General features: G+C 41.5%; 1 protein-coding gene across 5 annotated transcripts in view; it reads left to right on the plus strand.

Moving 5' to 3' along the window:
- Positions 1-16,535, plus strand: part of LOC147111000 (FERM domain-containing protein 4B-like) — a 354,890-nt gene that overhangs the window by 311,311 nt on the left and 27,044 nt on the right. For all 5 annotated transcript variants that reach the window (XM_086001453.1, XM_086001454.1, XM_086001455.1 and 2 more), the window contains exon 12: positions 12,705-12,781. In XM_086001453.1, coding sequence (XP_085857579.1) covers positions 12,705-12,781 — 77 coding nt within the window. The remainder of the gene's footprint in view (positions 1-12,704; positions 12,782-16,535) is intronic.

Consider the following 16,535-nt stretch of genomic DNA (forward strand, 5'->3'; position numbering starts at 1 on the left):
TGTTTTGTAGTAAACCAGAGGAAGTAACTCGCACTTAAGCCAAGCATTAAATTTATATCAGAAAGCACTTATATGATTGGAAATTTTCCCAACGGATGCAAAACATTTTCTTTGCAGGGCTTCGAAGGAGTACACTGAACATGTCATGCATTAATAAACACAATTGTACACATTTTCTAATATCATATGCTAAAGTCCACTTTTAATGGGAAAAATCTGCACAATAGAATGAAAATGCGATACATCAATGTTGCAAGTGCCTACAAATGCTGCAGAAATTGTTGTTGTAAGACTCCTTGGCCACACACCTTGCCGACTCCATATGTTCACTCAGTGAGTACGTCATTTGGATCTCCAGCAGCTCAGTCAATTCAAGAACAGCAGTTAAGCTCCTGTGAATCTGCCCTGTGAGGATGTCATTCATTGCTTGTGGTTGAGATGCAGTGACTAAAGGCAAAAACATACTGCAGTAACGGTCTCTTTTTTTGGCCCTCAGATGTTTCCCTCCCTCCCCGTAGGGAAGCACCTGGTCTCCACTCAGTATTTTTCCACAAAGGCACAGATGCAATCAGTGAGAGATCTTCGACTATTTTATTTTTCTTCTAATTATATAGTGGTACTTGACAATTTAAGTACTTTTTCTTCCTCCCCCTCGACAATTGAAATACTTTTTCTTCCTCCCCTCTTTATATATACACACACCCACACGTAGTGACGTTCCCCTGTAAGCATACAAATGGGATCTGCTAAAATACAATTTAGTCGTTTAATTTCATATAGCTATTGAAAATTTTGAACACAGCATTCGGCATACTCTTCATGTCACCTAAATAAATAATCTTTATGTAGTAAATTGTATATTTTAGCAGCATCGAATGTCATTCAGTACTTGGGCAAAATTCTGACTAATGCTTTTTAAAAATTGTACAGTAATTACCAATTAAAACGGAAACCATGCATCTTATCAGCCTTGCTCTTTGTTTTATGATGTCCATCTTGTATTCTACCTAGAGACAAAGTCACTGTATAACTGAAAGTTAACATGCAGGTACAGCAAGCAATTAGGAAAGCAAATGGTATGTTGGCCTTTATTACAAGAGTAAAGACGTCTTACTGCAATTATATAGGGCCCTGGTGAGACCACACCTGGAGTATTGTGTACAGTTTTGGTCTCCTTACCTAAGGAAGGATATACTTGCCATAGAGGGAGTGCAACGAAGATTCACCAGACTGATTCCTGGGATGGGGGGATTGTCCTATGGGGAGAGATTGAGTAGACTAGGTCTATATTCTCTAGAGTTTAGAAGAATGAGAGGTGATCTCATTGAAACATACAAAATTCTTACAGGGCTTGACAGGGTAGATGCAGGGAGGATGTTTCCCCTGGCTGAGGAGTCTAGAACCAGACTCAGAATAAGGGGTCGGCCATTTAGGAGTATGATGAGAAATTTCTTCACTCAGAGGGTGCTGAATCTTTGGAATTCTCTACCCTAGAGGGCTGTGGAGGCTCAGTCGTTCAGTATATTCAAGACAGAGAGCGATAGATTTTTTGGCTATTAAGGGAATCGAGGGATATGGGGATAGTGCAGGAAAGTGGAGTTGAGGTAGAAGATCAGCCATGATCTTATTGAATGGTGGAGCAGGCTCGAGGGGCCGAATGGCCGACTCCTGCTCCTATTTCTTATGTTCTTAAAGTGTAGTCCAAAGTTTACATGTTACTGTGGGAGTCTAAACAAATGGGGGCCACAATACATTTTTGAAGGTAAATTTATTTGAAGAATTGATCATTATAGCTAGTACAACAAGTACTACCCTCCTATAAAGCCATCATCCTGTTATGAAAGCATTATGAAGACCATATTGAAATAGAGCATCATATAATTGCTGTACTCGGAAAAATACTGGTTAAAAGTGATCTTTGATCTTTTGCTTGAGGATATTTTAATACCACGTTTGCATAAATGTAAGTGCCAATTCTTATTAGGAATATAAGAATGACCATGTTTAATGAAAAAATTGTCTGCTTGGTTACATAGGCAGGAAAACTTTGCATGGATTTGTGCCTTGATTGTTCCTATACAATTTCAAAAGGACCATTGATTATCAGCTTACTTGGAAATTCTAAAAATAGCTCCACAAATGGCATTGTTCAACACCAGCTTCTGGACACATACCCTTTTGTGCAAATGCTCAGCAGGTTTTACCTGTCTAAACTAATTAATTTCTCAGTTCAATCTCCTGATTTAAATATCATTGCATCTAATTGCTAAAGTCTCTGGACCCCTGGATGACTGAGTAATAGGCAACATTTTGTATGTAGAAATTGAATTTATTTGCAGCAAACAATAGATGACAATATCTTGCACTTAAAATGCCTTTCGTGTAACAAACGTTGCAAGGCATTGTAGGGGAGATCAAAGAACACAGAGTAGAAAATGGGACATCATCCCAGTCAGAGGCGTAGGTGTTCAAGAGGGGTTGAAAGTAGATGAGAGAGGCAGGAAGATGGAGGGTTTTGGGGGTATTCTGATGGCTGAAGACTCTGCCAGCAATAATGGAGAGGGTAGGGACACAGGAGATCCGTGTTGAAAGAGCAGAGGGTATGTGCTGGACATGGGGCTAAACAAGGTTGCAGAGGTAAGAAAGAACAAGGCCTTGGTAGGATTTTAAAATTAATGTGTTGATTGATGGAGAGCCAATGGATGATGATGAGGATGGGTGGTAGATATGTGAGACTACTATGGGATAAGACATCAGCAACCGAGTTTTGGATGAGTTATTCAGGGTGCAACTTGCAGACTGGTGAAGAGTGTGTTGGAGAAATTAAGTCTTGAGGTGACAAAGGAGAGAAGAGGTAGGGATATAAGCAGGTAATATTAGAGATTGAAGTTGGCAATGTTGATGAAGAACCAGATGTGGGGTTTGAAGTTCATCTCTGGGTCTAACAGAATGCAAAGATTACACACGGTCAAGTTCAATTTAAGTGAGCAGTCAGGAAGGTGGACGGTGTCGGTACCTGAGTGTAAAATTTCTGGCATGAACAGAATAATTTCAAACTTGCCAATTTTGAGCCGCAGAAGCTCTGGCTCATCCACGACTTGGTGTCCATTGACATAGGGGCAGTTGTGGAGTTAAGGGTGGTGGCAAAGAAGTAAAATTGGTTGTTACCAGCATACCTATGGAAGCAAACTCTGTTTACAAATGATTTTGCTGAGGGATAGTACATGAGTAAGGGAAAAAAGGTGGCTGAGAATGTAGCTTTGGAGTATGCCTGCGGTGACCTTACAGGGGGAAACTATTGGAGAAGTTGAACTAATTGCATTGGGACAGAGAGGAATAGAACCGCAGTTGGGCAGTGCCAAGGAGGAGAGATGGTGGAGGACGAAGTGATTAACTGTACTGAAAGGCAGAGCGATCAAGGAGAATGAGAAGGAATAGAACATCACAGTTAAATAGAATATCATTGGTGATTTTGACTAGGGACGTTTTGGTACTGTGGGCAAGGGAGGGGGGAGGAAGGAGCTAGACTGAATGCATTTGAATACTTGGAAATAGGTGTGCAGGTCAGTAGTCATTTGGGAATGTTGGAGAGGAAATTAAGGTTAGAGATGGGCCAGTGAATGGAGAGAGAATAGGGCCTAGAAATTGCAGTCGGAGGCGTACCTCCAGAGTATGCCTCCGACCCGCGAAACATCCGCACCTACCTCCAGGCTCCCAGGATGCGAAGAGTTGCGGTCTCGGGCCTCCAGGCATACGGCAGCGTAAAGGCCCAGGGACGCAGGCAGTTCGGCAGCGTCCCTAAGATCACGTGGGCCCGGTCCTCCAATGAGAAAGGAGGATTCCATTGCAATCATTTACGAAGAGAATCCCCTAATGATGGGCAATGGAACCCCCACATTTGTACAGAATTCTAATAAATATTCATGTACTGAGTTGCAATTTTATTCATAACTCCCTTCATTGCACCAACCTCGATAAAAATGTAATTTTTTGATAAATAATTTTAAACCTCTTAATCCAGGCCAATATTTGCATAAACTCATATAAAGTGTGTGCATAATTTTCGATTTAAAGCTTGTATTTAATGTTTAATTTAAGGGTTAAATATGCCCATATGCTGATGCAAGCAGGCCCTATGCCTGCTTTTACCAGCCGTAAGAGTTTCGTGGGCACTTGCTGGGCATGTGTTGGGCAAATAGCCCAACTCTGCAGCAGCAATACTGATTTTCTATGCGGTTCGGATGATCTGTCAAGGCATACCTGGACAGGTCGCAAGTTCCGGATTTCGCACATGCGGAAACCCAGAAATTGCGGGGCCTTTCAAATGGATTACGATGGCGTACTCCGAGTGCGCTGTCAGGGAGACCGCAATTTCAGGGCCATTTCTTTCAAAGTTACTCCATGTCTGTTATCCATCTGTTCCATGACCTGCTGAGTTTCCTCCCTCGGCTGCCTATTTTACTGTTGCTGCTCTTGTCAGAGTGAACGACAGACCAGGGAAAGATGTTGGAGGTGAAGCTGTCCCAAATTTGCCCTCACTCCTAGAATCCGTATATTGCTACAAGGGAACCAAGGCTGTACATGTATTATTAGTGGTGAAGGGGAATTTGAAGAATTAGTGGGCCTTAGAAAGGAAGAAAAGCCTGTCCATCAGGCAAGTATTTAAGCATTCAATGTGCCTGTCAACATTATCTGGGTGGCTGTGGCTTTGGTATGCAGATACCTACTTACAGCTATTGAGACCTTCTGCAGTTCCACAATCTCTCTAAATTATAAAATTCTTGCATATATTAAATGATCATGTAGATTCTTAATAGCTATTTTAAAATGAATAGCATCTTGCAGCACATTCCAGAGGATTTCCCAACTGTTGGTGATTGCACAGTCTTACACTGCCCATGATGTGTCTCCTACTATCCCATTATTTTGCTACCTTTGTCCCTATTTTTTCTCACCAGGTTCCTTTTCTTACCCCCCTTGCTGGCCTGAAGGCACTTGGCTCCTTGCTGGGGTACATTCCAAAGTTGCTGGTTGCCCTTCAGCATCTTAGCCAGGTGGGGAATATTCATATGTGAGCCATGATGGTGAGCATTGGCAAACTATTCCTTCAGGGGGTACATCACAGCTGAGCATAATCGTGTCCTCTTCCAAATTCCCCCACTCAAGCAATTCAAACGTGGTTCACTGCAGTTCGGAGCAGAAACTCGAACAGTTTTCCCTCCCCACTTGAGCAGCACTGAAGCCAATTGTAGCATTTCTACCTCCATACTAGCTTGAATCAGAGATTAACTCTGGAACTTTCCTGGTATGTCATTCTTGGTATTTAATTTGACCATTAGTAGCCACTTAGCTATTATCAGTCATGTAGTTACCAAGGACAGCCAGCCAGCGCATTCCCAGCACAGGGAAGTACTTCAGGGCTTTCAGGCTACGGTAAATGTAGACCACCCCACCATAAGGATATAGACTGAAGGCACAATACAAGAATTACAATATTTCTTCTAAATAATAAATAGGCCCAGATTTTACAGTCAGCAGTGAAAGAACGCGCTGCCGTTCGTTACACTCACACTTTCCGTGGGCTTTTGTGTGGCAACTTGCGGTCATCGGGAGTCTGAAACAGTGCGGCGCCCTCTACAGGAGATCTGGGACCTGTGTGAACAGGGCAAGCAACAGCATGTCTTTTTCAACCAATCAGATTGAAGAATCCTTACTGATACATGCAGTCTAAATCAGGAACTGTAAGGTAGAATATTTAATTCAATGTAAAATTATGTGCAGAGAGGGAAAGAAGGATGAGATTGCGAGAGATAAAAGAGACTTAGAAAAAAAATTATTTAAATTTTAAAAAATCTCCAACAATAATTAAAATCTGAATACAGTTCCATACTTATAAAAGTAAATTTTCAGGGCCAGATAGGTTGTTTGTTAGTGATTAAGAGTTATCCTGCCATTAAAAATTCACTTGCGCTTGAATGGACAGGCCCTAACTCTTTCTGGTGTGTTTAATGGATATCTAGTGGGTAATTACACCAGCTTCACGCCCTTCATGTGTTTGAAAGCCAAATCTCTTGGCAAAGTAGAAAAGCTTGTAGAGGAGCAGGGCAAATTGGACAACAACTTCCTGATTTCCGCATTTAACTGCGTATATGCAGATGGCGGAAGTTGCTGTCCTGTTTACTCCTTAACGTTGAGCGCTGATAGCCTCACCGTTGTCCCTACTGCAAAATCCGACCCATGATGCAAAAATGTACTGGGGCCAATATTAATATTGGGTTTTCACACTCAATATTCAGAGAAGGCTGCATTCCGACATTTGCTGCGTGCCCCAGGTAGGTCCCAGGTTCCTTGGTTGATTTGTAACCTGGGGGTTGTCGATAGACACACGATGACCAGTCATGCTGGCAGCATCCCTCTCCCAGTGAGAGACACGATCATTTCTGTGGCTAACGGATTGTTTTAGCCAAATGTGACTTCAGGTCTCAGAGGTGATAGAATAAGGAGAGAGTGACAGGCAGCCATACAAAAAGAGAGGGAAACATATGGAGAGTAAATGTGTGAGATAATAGAATTGGAAATTGTTTTCTGCTAGATTCCTGTTGTAAGAGAGGCTCACATTTAAATGGGTGTGGTGAGGGAGAAAGATCAATTCCTTTATACTCTGTAGCTGAGTTAGAATATTAATTCTTGCACAACTGAATAGGAATTTATATGGTTAACATCACAAATATTGTGACTAGCATTTTAAGGGCAAACTTTGGTTAGCAAATGAGAGTAATTGCGTTGTAACTTGCATGAATGGCTATATGCCGCTGTTAAGTGGGTACACATTCTAAATTAAATCTGTCCAACCTTCAACCCTAAGGCACATGTGGTATCTAAACTCTGGCAATCTAGCCCCCAGGCTATCTTTCCCCCCCCCCCCACCCGCCCCAAAGAAGCCCATGCAATTCCATTTTATTTGCATTTGTATTTCTTATTTGCTGGTTTGTCCTGCCTGAATTTTGTGGGCCTGGAGATTTGGAAAGAGCTGTTTTTAGCAAGGTTGCCTTATTGGTGGATAAATTCTATATCAGAATTCCAGGATCTGAACAAGATATATATAAATTAATGGGACCATTGATTTAAACTTTATATGTAGCTGCCAAGCCTTCATGATAGCCAACCCGTGTAGGCAAAAACTTGGAAAACCCTGTTCCAAATAGCTGCCTTCAAAAACAAGGGCAGGATTTTAAGGAGGAAGGGGGGGGAGGCTCCGATGCAGTCAGGAAACCTGGGAGAATGGGTTTTCAGGGGATCGGGCCAGGCTGGGAAGAGGATCGCTATGGGGGGTGGTTGGGCCAAAGATCGGGTGTGGGGCCAGGAAGATGATCGGCGGGGGGGGCAGAAGATCGGGGGCCAGGGTGGGGGGGGGGGGGAGGGAGGGAGCTGGCCCAAGTAGATCGGGGGCCGGAGGAGAAGGACTGGGAGGATCGGAGGCCTGGGGGGGCGGGGGAGGCCTCATGGAGTGATCGGAGGCTGGGGGTGGCGAGGGAGGCCTTGTGGTGTGATCGGGGGGTGGTCTCTGATTGCAGCGGGTGGGTTAGGTAGGGACCCTGGAAACAGGAGGTAGGTATAAAGACATTTACCTGCTGGATGCAGCAGTTCTCACGTTGCTGTAACTTGCCAGGTTTTACGAGGTGTGTAAAACCCAGCCAACTACAGTTAAACACAAAATGGAAGTTAAAGAGGCTTCCAGCCTCCTGGCAGTGGGTTGGCCTCCCGTCCCGCCTCCCATCTCCGCCCTGCCTCCGTTAAAACCGGAAGTGGTTCAGATTCCGATTTTTAACCCTTTAACTACCCTCCGCTCCTAACCCACCTTTTTTAGGTTAAAATTTACCCCCCACCCCTAAGAGTTTAGTTAAAGCTGCATTTACATGAATGAGAATATATCTGCCTTTTTAAATAGGTGGTTGACTGCTAGATGAAATATACCTGAGTACCACAGAGAAAAATATACATTTATATAGCACTTTTCACGCCCTCAGGATGTCTCAAAATATGTAATCACAATTGTAATGCCAATTTGCACATGGCAAGGTCCCACAGACAGCAATGAGATAAATGACTAGATAATCTGTTTTAGTGGGGGACAGATATTAGACAGGACACAGGAGGAAGGGAGGGTTCGCGTGGGGACCGGGCCGGGAAGAGGATCAGGAGGTCGGGCTGGACTGGGAAGACGGCACCTGCAACAATGCAGCACTCCCTCAGTACTGCACTGAAGTTTCGGCCTAGATTATGTGCTCCAGTTTCTGGAATGGTGCTTGAACCCCACCATCTTTTGACTGAGGCGAGAGTGCTACCACCGAGCCAAGGCTGACTTCGAATGTTAGTGCTCACCCTGAAATGTGTACATAGCCTTTTTAATGTTTGTGGCCATTGGTTCGACATTGGCCTCATCTGATCAAGATTAATTTGCTTTTAATGACCCAGTGGTGTACTGAGTAAAACAAGACTAGTGCGAGTCTGAGATTCCATTAACTAGGCAGCGTAACAGTGTATATACTTATTAAAGGTTAAAATCTGTTGTAGCATGACTGGGGGGCTCATTTTAACCCAACTCACCGGGTGGTTTTACACCTTTCTGACTATTACTCGCCATAGACTTCAATGGAGAGTAAAATCGGGCAGGGTGTAAAACCAGCGTTGCACCCGATAGTCACTTTTCCGGTGGACAGATTGGGTTAAAATTACACCCTGTGTTACTAAATGATTGAGTGGGAAACTCTTCTAGAATTCTTTCATCAAAAAAGTTTCCATTCAAATGGGTTTGGTGATGGTAAATCTATAAGTTGATTTTGTGGCTCACAGCTTCGGTCCCACACCTACCCATGGAATCCAGTTTTACACTTGTTCTGCCGGTCTCTTATCTTTGTCGGGGGAGCAGTTATGATTAAGGTCATGGTGGCAGCGACTGTGCTTGAGGGTAGTTATCACAGGACTGACTCATTATTGGCTTAGAGGTTGAGTGCTATTCTGTGTCTGTGGGAGCATGACACAAGTATCTGGAAACTAGCTCAACATAACTTTCACTTAACTATTTCTTTTTGATTCTCAATGTTTTTACTAGGGTACTCTGGGCCATTTATGTGTGAAAAGGATTTCTTAATACAATAAGTGTGTGTTTCACAATTAGTTTTATTAATCCAGCCATCAGGCTATTGAATGTTATAATGGCAGTATTCACTTTACATACCAGTATTTCAGGAATGTAAACTGAAGCTGTATAACATTATACTTACATTTATCTTTTAAGTGTAATGCCCAAACATGTCTGCTTTCTAACTTAGTGTAAAATTAACCCATAAATTAAGAATCAAATAATTGAAAGTGACTAAGAAAATCAGTCTTAATTCAAGCTTAGTCCTACTTGATAAAATTATTAAAATGACCATTAAAAATCAGAAGTAATCTTTTAAAAAGAAACTAGTGTAGTGAAAATATTGGCCACTATGCTTATAAAAATTAAATAATAGTTAGAATTTTACTTAAATTTTATATTGAACAAAATGTGATTTTTGCATTCTTCAAAAATGTTGAATCCAGATTTTCTAGTACAAGGTTATTATTAAATTGAGTCAGAAATCTGTAAAAGATGCACTTACACAGTATGTTGCTTGCTGATGATTATAGAAGATTTGAATCTATCAGAACAAGACTAAGATCCAAAAAGAAAGGAAGAATTTGTATTTATGTAACGCTTTTCATATCCACAGCATGTCCCTAAGTGTTTCACAGATAATTAAGTATTTTGAAGTGTAGTTACCGTTGTAATGTAGGGAAATGTGGCAGTCAATTTGCACACAGCAAGGACCACAAACAACAGTAAGATAAATAACTAGGTAATCTGTTTGTGATAATGGTTGAGGAATAAATGTTGGTCAGGGTAACTTCCCTGTTCCTCTTTGAATAATGCCATGGGATCTTTTCTGGTCACCTGACTGAGCCGATGGGGCCTAAGTTTAACATCTCATCTGAAAAATGGCACTTCCAACAATGCAGCACTTCCTCGGTACTGTAGTGAAGTTTCAGCCTAGAATATGTGCTAAAGGCTTGAACCCACAAATTTCTGACTTGGGCAAGAGTGCTACCACTGAGCCAAGGCTAACATATCACGTGATTAAATATATAATAGATGGGCTACTTTGATTGGGTTCAAAGAGGCAAATGGGTGCCATTCAAGCTTCACCTCTCTAGCTGGTGACAGTACCATTCATTATGGTACATAGGGTTGCCAATTGTGCACGTGTTCCTGGCAGTTTAATCACATGCTTGATCACATGACTCCTGCAGTTTGCAAATGTATTTACCGTTCTAAAACATTGGGTCCTCTGTAGTTGAGTATCTTTGCTCACCGTGAGCCTAAAAAAAATAGTTTTTGCTCACTGGCAGAAGTGGACTGGGTATTGGGGAAATTTCCCGAGTGCCTCCATGAATAGGTCCCCCCCCCTCCCCTGGAGAGGTGTGCTCTCTGATACCCCACTGCCTCTGAGAAATCAATGGTGGTTAATTCTTTATAATCTGAAACAAATTCAGAAAATGTTGGAAACATTCAGCAAGTCAGGCAGCATCTTGACTTGCTGAGTGTTTCCAGCATTTTCTGATGTTGTTTGAGATTATAAAGAATTGATCATCTTGGGAGGGAAGGATGGAGATAAGCGAGGTTTCTTTGCCTCAAGGTGGCTCAAAAAAGAAATGCCTGGCAATAGAATTTTTTGCAATTAATTCAACCCTGTGTGTTAGATTCAGTATTCACAGTACTCCAGCTGGGATCAGTATTAGAACCTGGAGAGGCTCGTCACAGGATTGGAATTCTTCCCCCCATAACTCCCAGATAACCCCACAAGCTGATCCTGTCGGCTGGTTGTGGCTGGACAAAACTTCGGGCAGCTTGCCAGTCCTCTATGTTGGTACGTTATGTACTTAATTCCAGCTGTGACCCTGCACACACTTTTGGGGTGCGTAAACCTTGGTTGTACCGATCTTTGCCTAAGGTCTCTGGATTTTGAGAAGTGGGATATGCACCTGCAGGTTGAAAATACACATTATCATTGGGCAAACAAGTAGCTTGGTTTGGAGAGACACACAAACATGTTTTTGAGCATGTCAGATGGTTGACCAAAATGTATGTATTTATGGGAATGTGCTTAAAAAGTTGTTTAAAACTGTTCTATGTTACATAGAACTGTGACAAAAGTGTGTTACTTGAATGGGTTTTTTTAAATTAGGGTTCAAATGTGCCCCATACTAAAGCTACTTAATTCTAATCAGTATGTTAAACCTATATTAGTTTGCCCATCTGTTCATTGATGTCCAGGTATGTTCCCAGCAATTCTGACTCAAGTATCCGTGAAACCAATCTAGCATGTTGCCCCTTTAACAAAGCATCAGTGGGTATATTTACTTAGCTGCAAAGTTGCTAAAGAAAGTAATAATTAAACTGCTGCTCTACCTAACTTCCTGCAGAACCAGCTTGGCAAGAAGTTTGGTTACAGACAGCTGACTTAAAATGACACCTCCTTGAAAGTGCCTCAAGTAAGAATTTTTTGAATGCAAGCATTCAACAAGGAAAGGAATTCCAATGTGAGCTGGGGTGTTCTGTTAATCTTTTGCTGTGTCAATTACGTTCTCACATATAATGTTGCTATTGACATAGCCTACACCTCTTAAAACCTCCGATTGTGTCTCTTCTTTAGGGTGCTTGAGGAAAAGTATAAAATCTCAGGTGAATTCCTTTTCCCTTGTGTTCCTTTCGTGCTTGGAAGAGGGTGGATTCTGGGAGGTAACTTTATTAACCTAGATGACGATGTTGGCATGAATAGATGGTGGGAGGAGTAAATGTACAAATGCTTGAAACTCACTTGGGGAAAGCTGAAACCAGGCTAAAGATACAGTACGAGGAAGGTTCCTATGGTTTTAAACACAGGCAGCGGTTCCTAGGAGCTTTGTGGAAAAAGAACTATGCGCATGAAAATATATGTTACACTACCCGTTGTAACTGGTGAGTTGATTTGCGAGTGCAAATAAACTTTTATTAATGGCTGTGGTGTCTCAGGCCTTTTTGTGTAATCAATGGTGTGTTTTCAATTAGTGTCAACAGTTTGTATCGGGAAGTAAGAGGGAGCTGCTACGTCCAAAGATTAAGAAAAGATTTTAAAAAGTTGCTGTGTATTTTTTTTCAAATCGTCAGGTTGAAAGGTTTTTTCCCCCTCCAAAGAAAGTTCATCTTGATATTTTTAAAGTTTCACAAAGTGCTTGTTTTTTATTATTATGCACAGAGGATTCTGTAAAGGTAGTCACTTCATAAAGCAACTGAAATGGTCAGTGAATGGAACACACGTTGCTGATTTAAATGGTAACTAGACCACTGCAAGAGCTAGTTGGCATAGTGTGTTGACAATAATGGAGCACATTAAAAGGGAAGATGCTAGTAATTGGGAAAAGGAAGTTATTGTGCATGCTGTACCTTTACAGTAACACAGACTATTTACTGAATGGAGAGTTGTGATAATGATCAGTTCTGTTTCAGGACTTCCAGTCATTCAATTATTTTAAATGCTGTATCTTTTTTTTCCTCCTAACCATGCGGAGTTCTCTTTTATTCAATGGGATTATTGCAGTAGCTTTGCACCTTATGTCTGCTCTTTTTGTTGTGTTTGTAGATTTTCCAGTGGAAACAACTTGAAAATTTATACTTTCGTGAAAAGAAGTTTGCAGTAGAAGTTCACGATCCTCGCAGGTAAGGTGATGTTTTCTTTGTCTGCAATCATAACTTAAAATTTGTTTTTTAGATTTTGAACATGTTGCAACACGTTTTAATGAATATGATATTTTAATGTAGGTTTTGTTGCAAATGTGTTTATAGAATCTAACGCTATGTTCAAGCAATTAAAATTATTTTTTAAAGAAATTAATCTTTTTGAAACCTTCTCCAGATTAATATTGTCTAGAACAATAGGTTAGCTAAAATTTTAATTCACTTCATTGGTTTGTGAGCTATAAACCTACAATATTGGTTTTTACTGATTTTCCCCCCCCCCCCCCCCCCCCCCAAACATTTGCAGCTGCCATTGTCCCAGCCGTCCATCAACCCTGTCCTCGCTGACCTATATTGGCTCCCTGTCCGCAACACATTAAATTTAATGCATCCTCATGCTTATCTTTAAATCCCTCCATGGCCTTGCCCCACCCTTTCTCTGCAATCACCTCCAGCTCTGTTTGTGCCCCACCCCTAGAATATTTGGTTTCTCTGACACTGGTCTTTTTGTGTGTTTCCCTTCCCTTAGTCCCACCATTGAGGGCGTGCTGCACTGTCGGAGGTGCCGTCTTTTGGATGAGACATTAAACAAAGTCCCTGTCTGCCCCCTCGGGTGGACGTAAAAGATCCCACGACACTAGTTTGAAGAAAAGCAGGGGAGTTCTCCCTGGTGTCCTGACCAATATTTAATCACTCTACCAGCATCACTCAAACAGATTATCTGGTCATTATCATATTGCTGTTTGTGGGACCTTGCCGTGCCCAAATTGGCCGCTGTATTTCCTACATTACAACAGTGACTCCACTTCAAATAACAGTACTTGATTGGCTGTAAAGCGCTTTGGGACGTCGTGCGGTTGTTAAAGGCACTATATAAATGCAAGTCTGTCTTTCTTTTCTATTGGCTGCAGATCCTTCAGCCACCTTGTCCTGCTCTCTGGAATTCACTCCCTAAACATGTCCACCTCCCTCTCCAGCCAATCCAATCTTTATACTAAGCTTTTGGTCTTCTTGGGATGTTCTTTACATTAAAGACACTATATAAATAAAATTGTTGAATATTATATCTGCCATACTAAATTGATATTTTAAATGTTCATAATCTCAGCATCCTCAACCCCTACCCTCCATAAACTTCAGTTCATCTGAAACACACTCCTATCCTGCATCAAGTTGTACTTGCCCCTCGCACCTGTCCTCACCGTCCTACACCGGCTCCTTGTCTTCCAACTCCTCAAATTAAAAATTCTCACCCTAGTGTTTAAATGTCATCATGGCCTTGTCCTTCTTAGTTTTAACCTCCTCCAGCTCTTCCCTGAATTCTCCATTCCTCTGCCTTGCCTCTTGAGCAACCCCTCTCCATTCACTGTACCAATTGATGGTTGTACCTTCAGCTGCCAATGTCCCATTCTCTAGATTTACCTCTTTATACCCCTCTGTCTCTCCTTGGAGCCCACCTCTCTGACCCAAGCGCTTCAAGTCAATTTTCCTTCTGTCTCTGTGAAGCATCTTAAGATACATTTCTATATTCGTAATAAGGTAGATGAATTAACAGCACAAATAGATGTAAACGGATACGATATAATTGCGATTACAGAGACATGGCTGCAGGGTGACCAAAGCTGGGAGCTGAATATCCAAGGATATTCGATATTTAGGAAGGACAGGCGAAAAGGAGGTGGGGTGGCATTGTTAGTAAAGGATGAAATCAGAGCAATAGTGAGAAAGGATATTGGCTCAGAAAATGAAGATGTAGAATCAGTCTGGGTGGAGCTAAGAAGCACCAAGGGGCAGAAAACATTGGTGGGAGTTGTCTATAGGCCTCCAAACAGTAGTGGTAATGTAGGGGATGGCATCAAACAGGAAATTAGAGATGCATGTAACAAGGGTACTGCAGTAATCATGGGTGACTTTAATCTACATATAGACTGGCCAAACCAAATTAGCAATAATACTGTGGAGGATAAATTCCTGGAGTGTGTACGAGATGGTTTTTTAGACCAGTACGTTGAGGAGCCAACTAGGGAACAGACTATCCTAGATTGGGTATTGTGCAATGAGAAGGGGTTAATTAATAATCTTGTGCGGGGTCCTTTAGGGAAGAGTGACCATAACATAATAGAATTCTTCATTAAGATGGAAAGTGAAGAAGTCCAATACGAAACTAGGGTCCTAAATCTAAACCAAGGAAACTACAAAGATATGAGGAGTGAGTTGGCGATGATAGATTGGAGAGCTTCATTAAAAGGCATGATGGTGGATAGGCAATGGCTAACATTTAAGGAACTAATGCATGAATTTCAACAGTTATACATTCCTTTCTGGCGTGAAACATAAGGAAAAGCGGCACAACCATGTCTAACAAAAGAAATTAAGGATAGTATTAGATCCAAAGAGGAGTCATATAAAGTTGCCAGAAAAAGTAGCAAGCCTGAGGATTGGGAGCAGTTTAGAGTTCAGCAAAAAATGATCAAGAGATTGATTAAGAGGGGAAAAATAGAGTATGAGAGTAAACTTGTAAGGAACATAAAAGTGGATTATAAAAGCTTCTACAATTATGTAAAAAGAAAAAGATTAGTGAAGACAAATGTAGGTCCCTTACAGTCAGAAACAGGAGAATTTATAATGGGGAACAAGGAAATGGAAGAGCAATTAAACAAATACTTTGGTTCTGTCTTCATGGAAGAGAACATAAATAACTTCCCAGAAATGCTAGGGAACCAAGGGTCTAGTGAGAAGGAGGAATTCAAGGAAATTAATATTAGTAAAAAAAAAAATAGTGCTGGTGAAATTAATGGTAAATCCCCAGAGCCTGATAATCTGCACCCCAGAGTATTAGAGGTAGCCATGGAAATAGTGGATGCATTGGTTGTCATCTTCCAAAATTCTGTAGATTATGGAACGGTTCCTGCAGACTGGATGGTGGCAAATGTAACCCCACTATTTGAAAAAGGAGGGCACTGCAGACCGGTTAGCCTAACATCAATAGTAGGGAAAATGCTAGAGTATTATAAAGGATGTGATAATAGGACACTTAGAAAATATCAATGGGTTTAGACAAAGTCAACATGGATTTATGAAAGGGAAATCCTGTTTGACAAACCTACTGGAGTTTTTTGAGGATGTAACTGGTAGAATAGATAAGGGAGAACCAGTGGATGTGGTGTATTTGGATTTTCAAAAGGCCTTTGATAAAGTCCCACATAAGAGGTTAGTGTGCAAAATTAAAGCACATGGGATTGGGGGGTGGTATACTGGAATGGATTGAAAATTTGGTTAACAGACAGGAAACAGAGAGTAGGAATAAATGGGTCTTTTTCAGGGTGGCAGGCGGTGACTAGTGGGGTACTGCAGGGATCAGTACTTGGGCCCCAGCTATTCACAATATATATCAATGATTTGGATGAGGGAACCAAATGTAATATTTCCAAGTTTGCCGACGACACGAAACTAGCTGGGGTTGTGAGGAGGATGCAAAGAGACTTCAAGATGATTTAGACAAGTTGAGTGAGTGGGCAAATACATGGCAAATGCAGTATAACGTGGATAAATGTAAAGTTATCCACTTCTGTAGGAAAAACAGAAAGGCAGAGTATTATTTAAATGGTGATAGATTGGGAAATGGTGATGTACAGAGGGACCTGGGTGTTCTTGTACACCAGTCACTGAAAGCAAACATGCAGGTGCAGCAAGCAGTTAGGAAGGTAAATGGTATGTTGGCCTTCATTGCAAGAGG

The sequence above is a fragment of the Somniosus microcephalus genome, chromosome 11 (assembly GCF_052327205.1).
Source record: "Somniosus microcephalus isolate GS21.2 chromosome 11, FLI_Smic_1.0, whole genome shotgun sequence".
In the NCBI taxonomy this organism is placed as follows: Eukaryota; Metazoa; Chordata; class Chondrichthyes; order Squaliformes; family Somniosidae; genus Somniosus; species Somniosus microcephalus.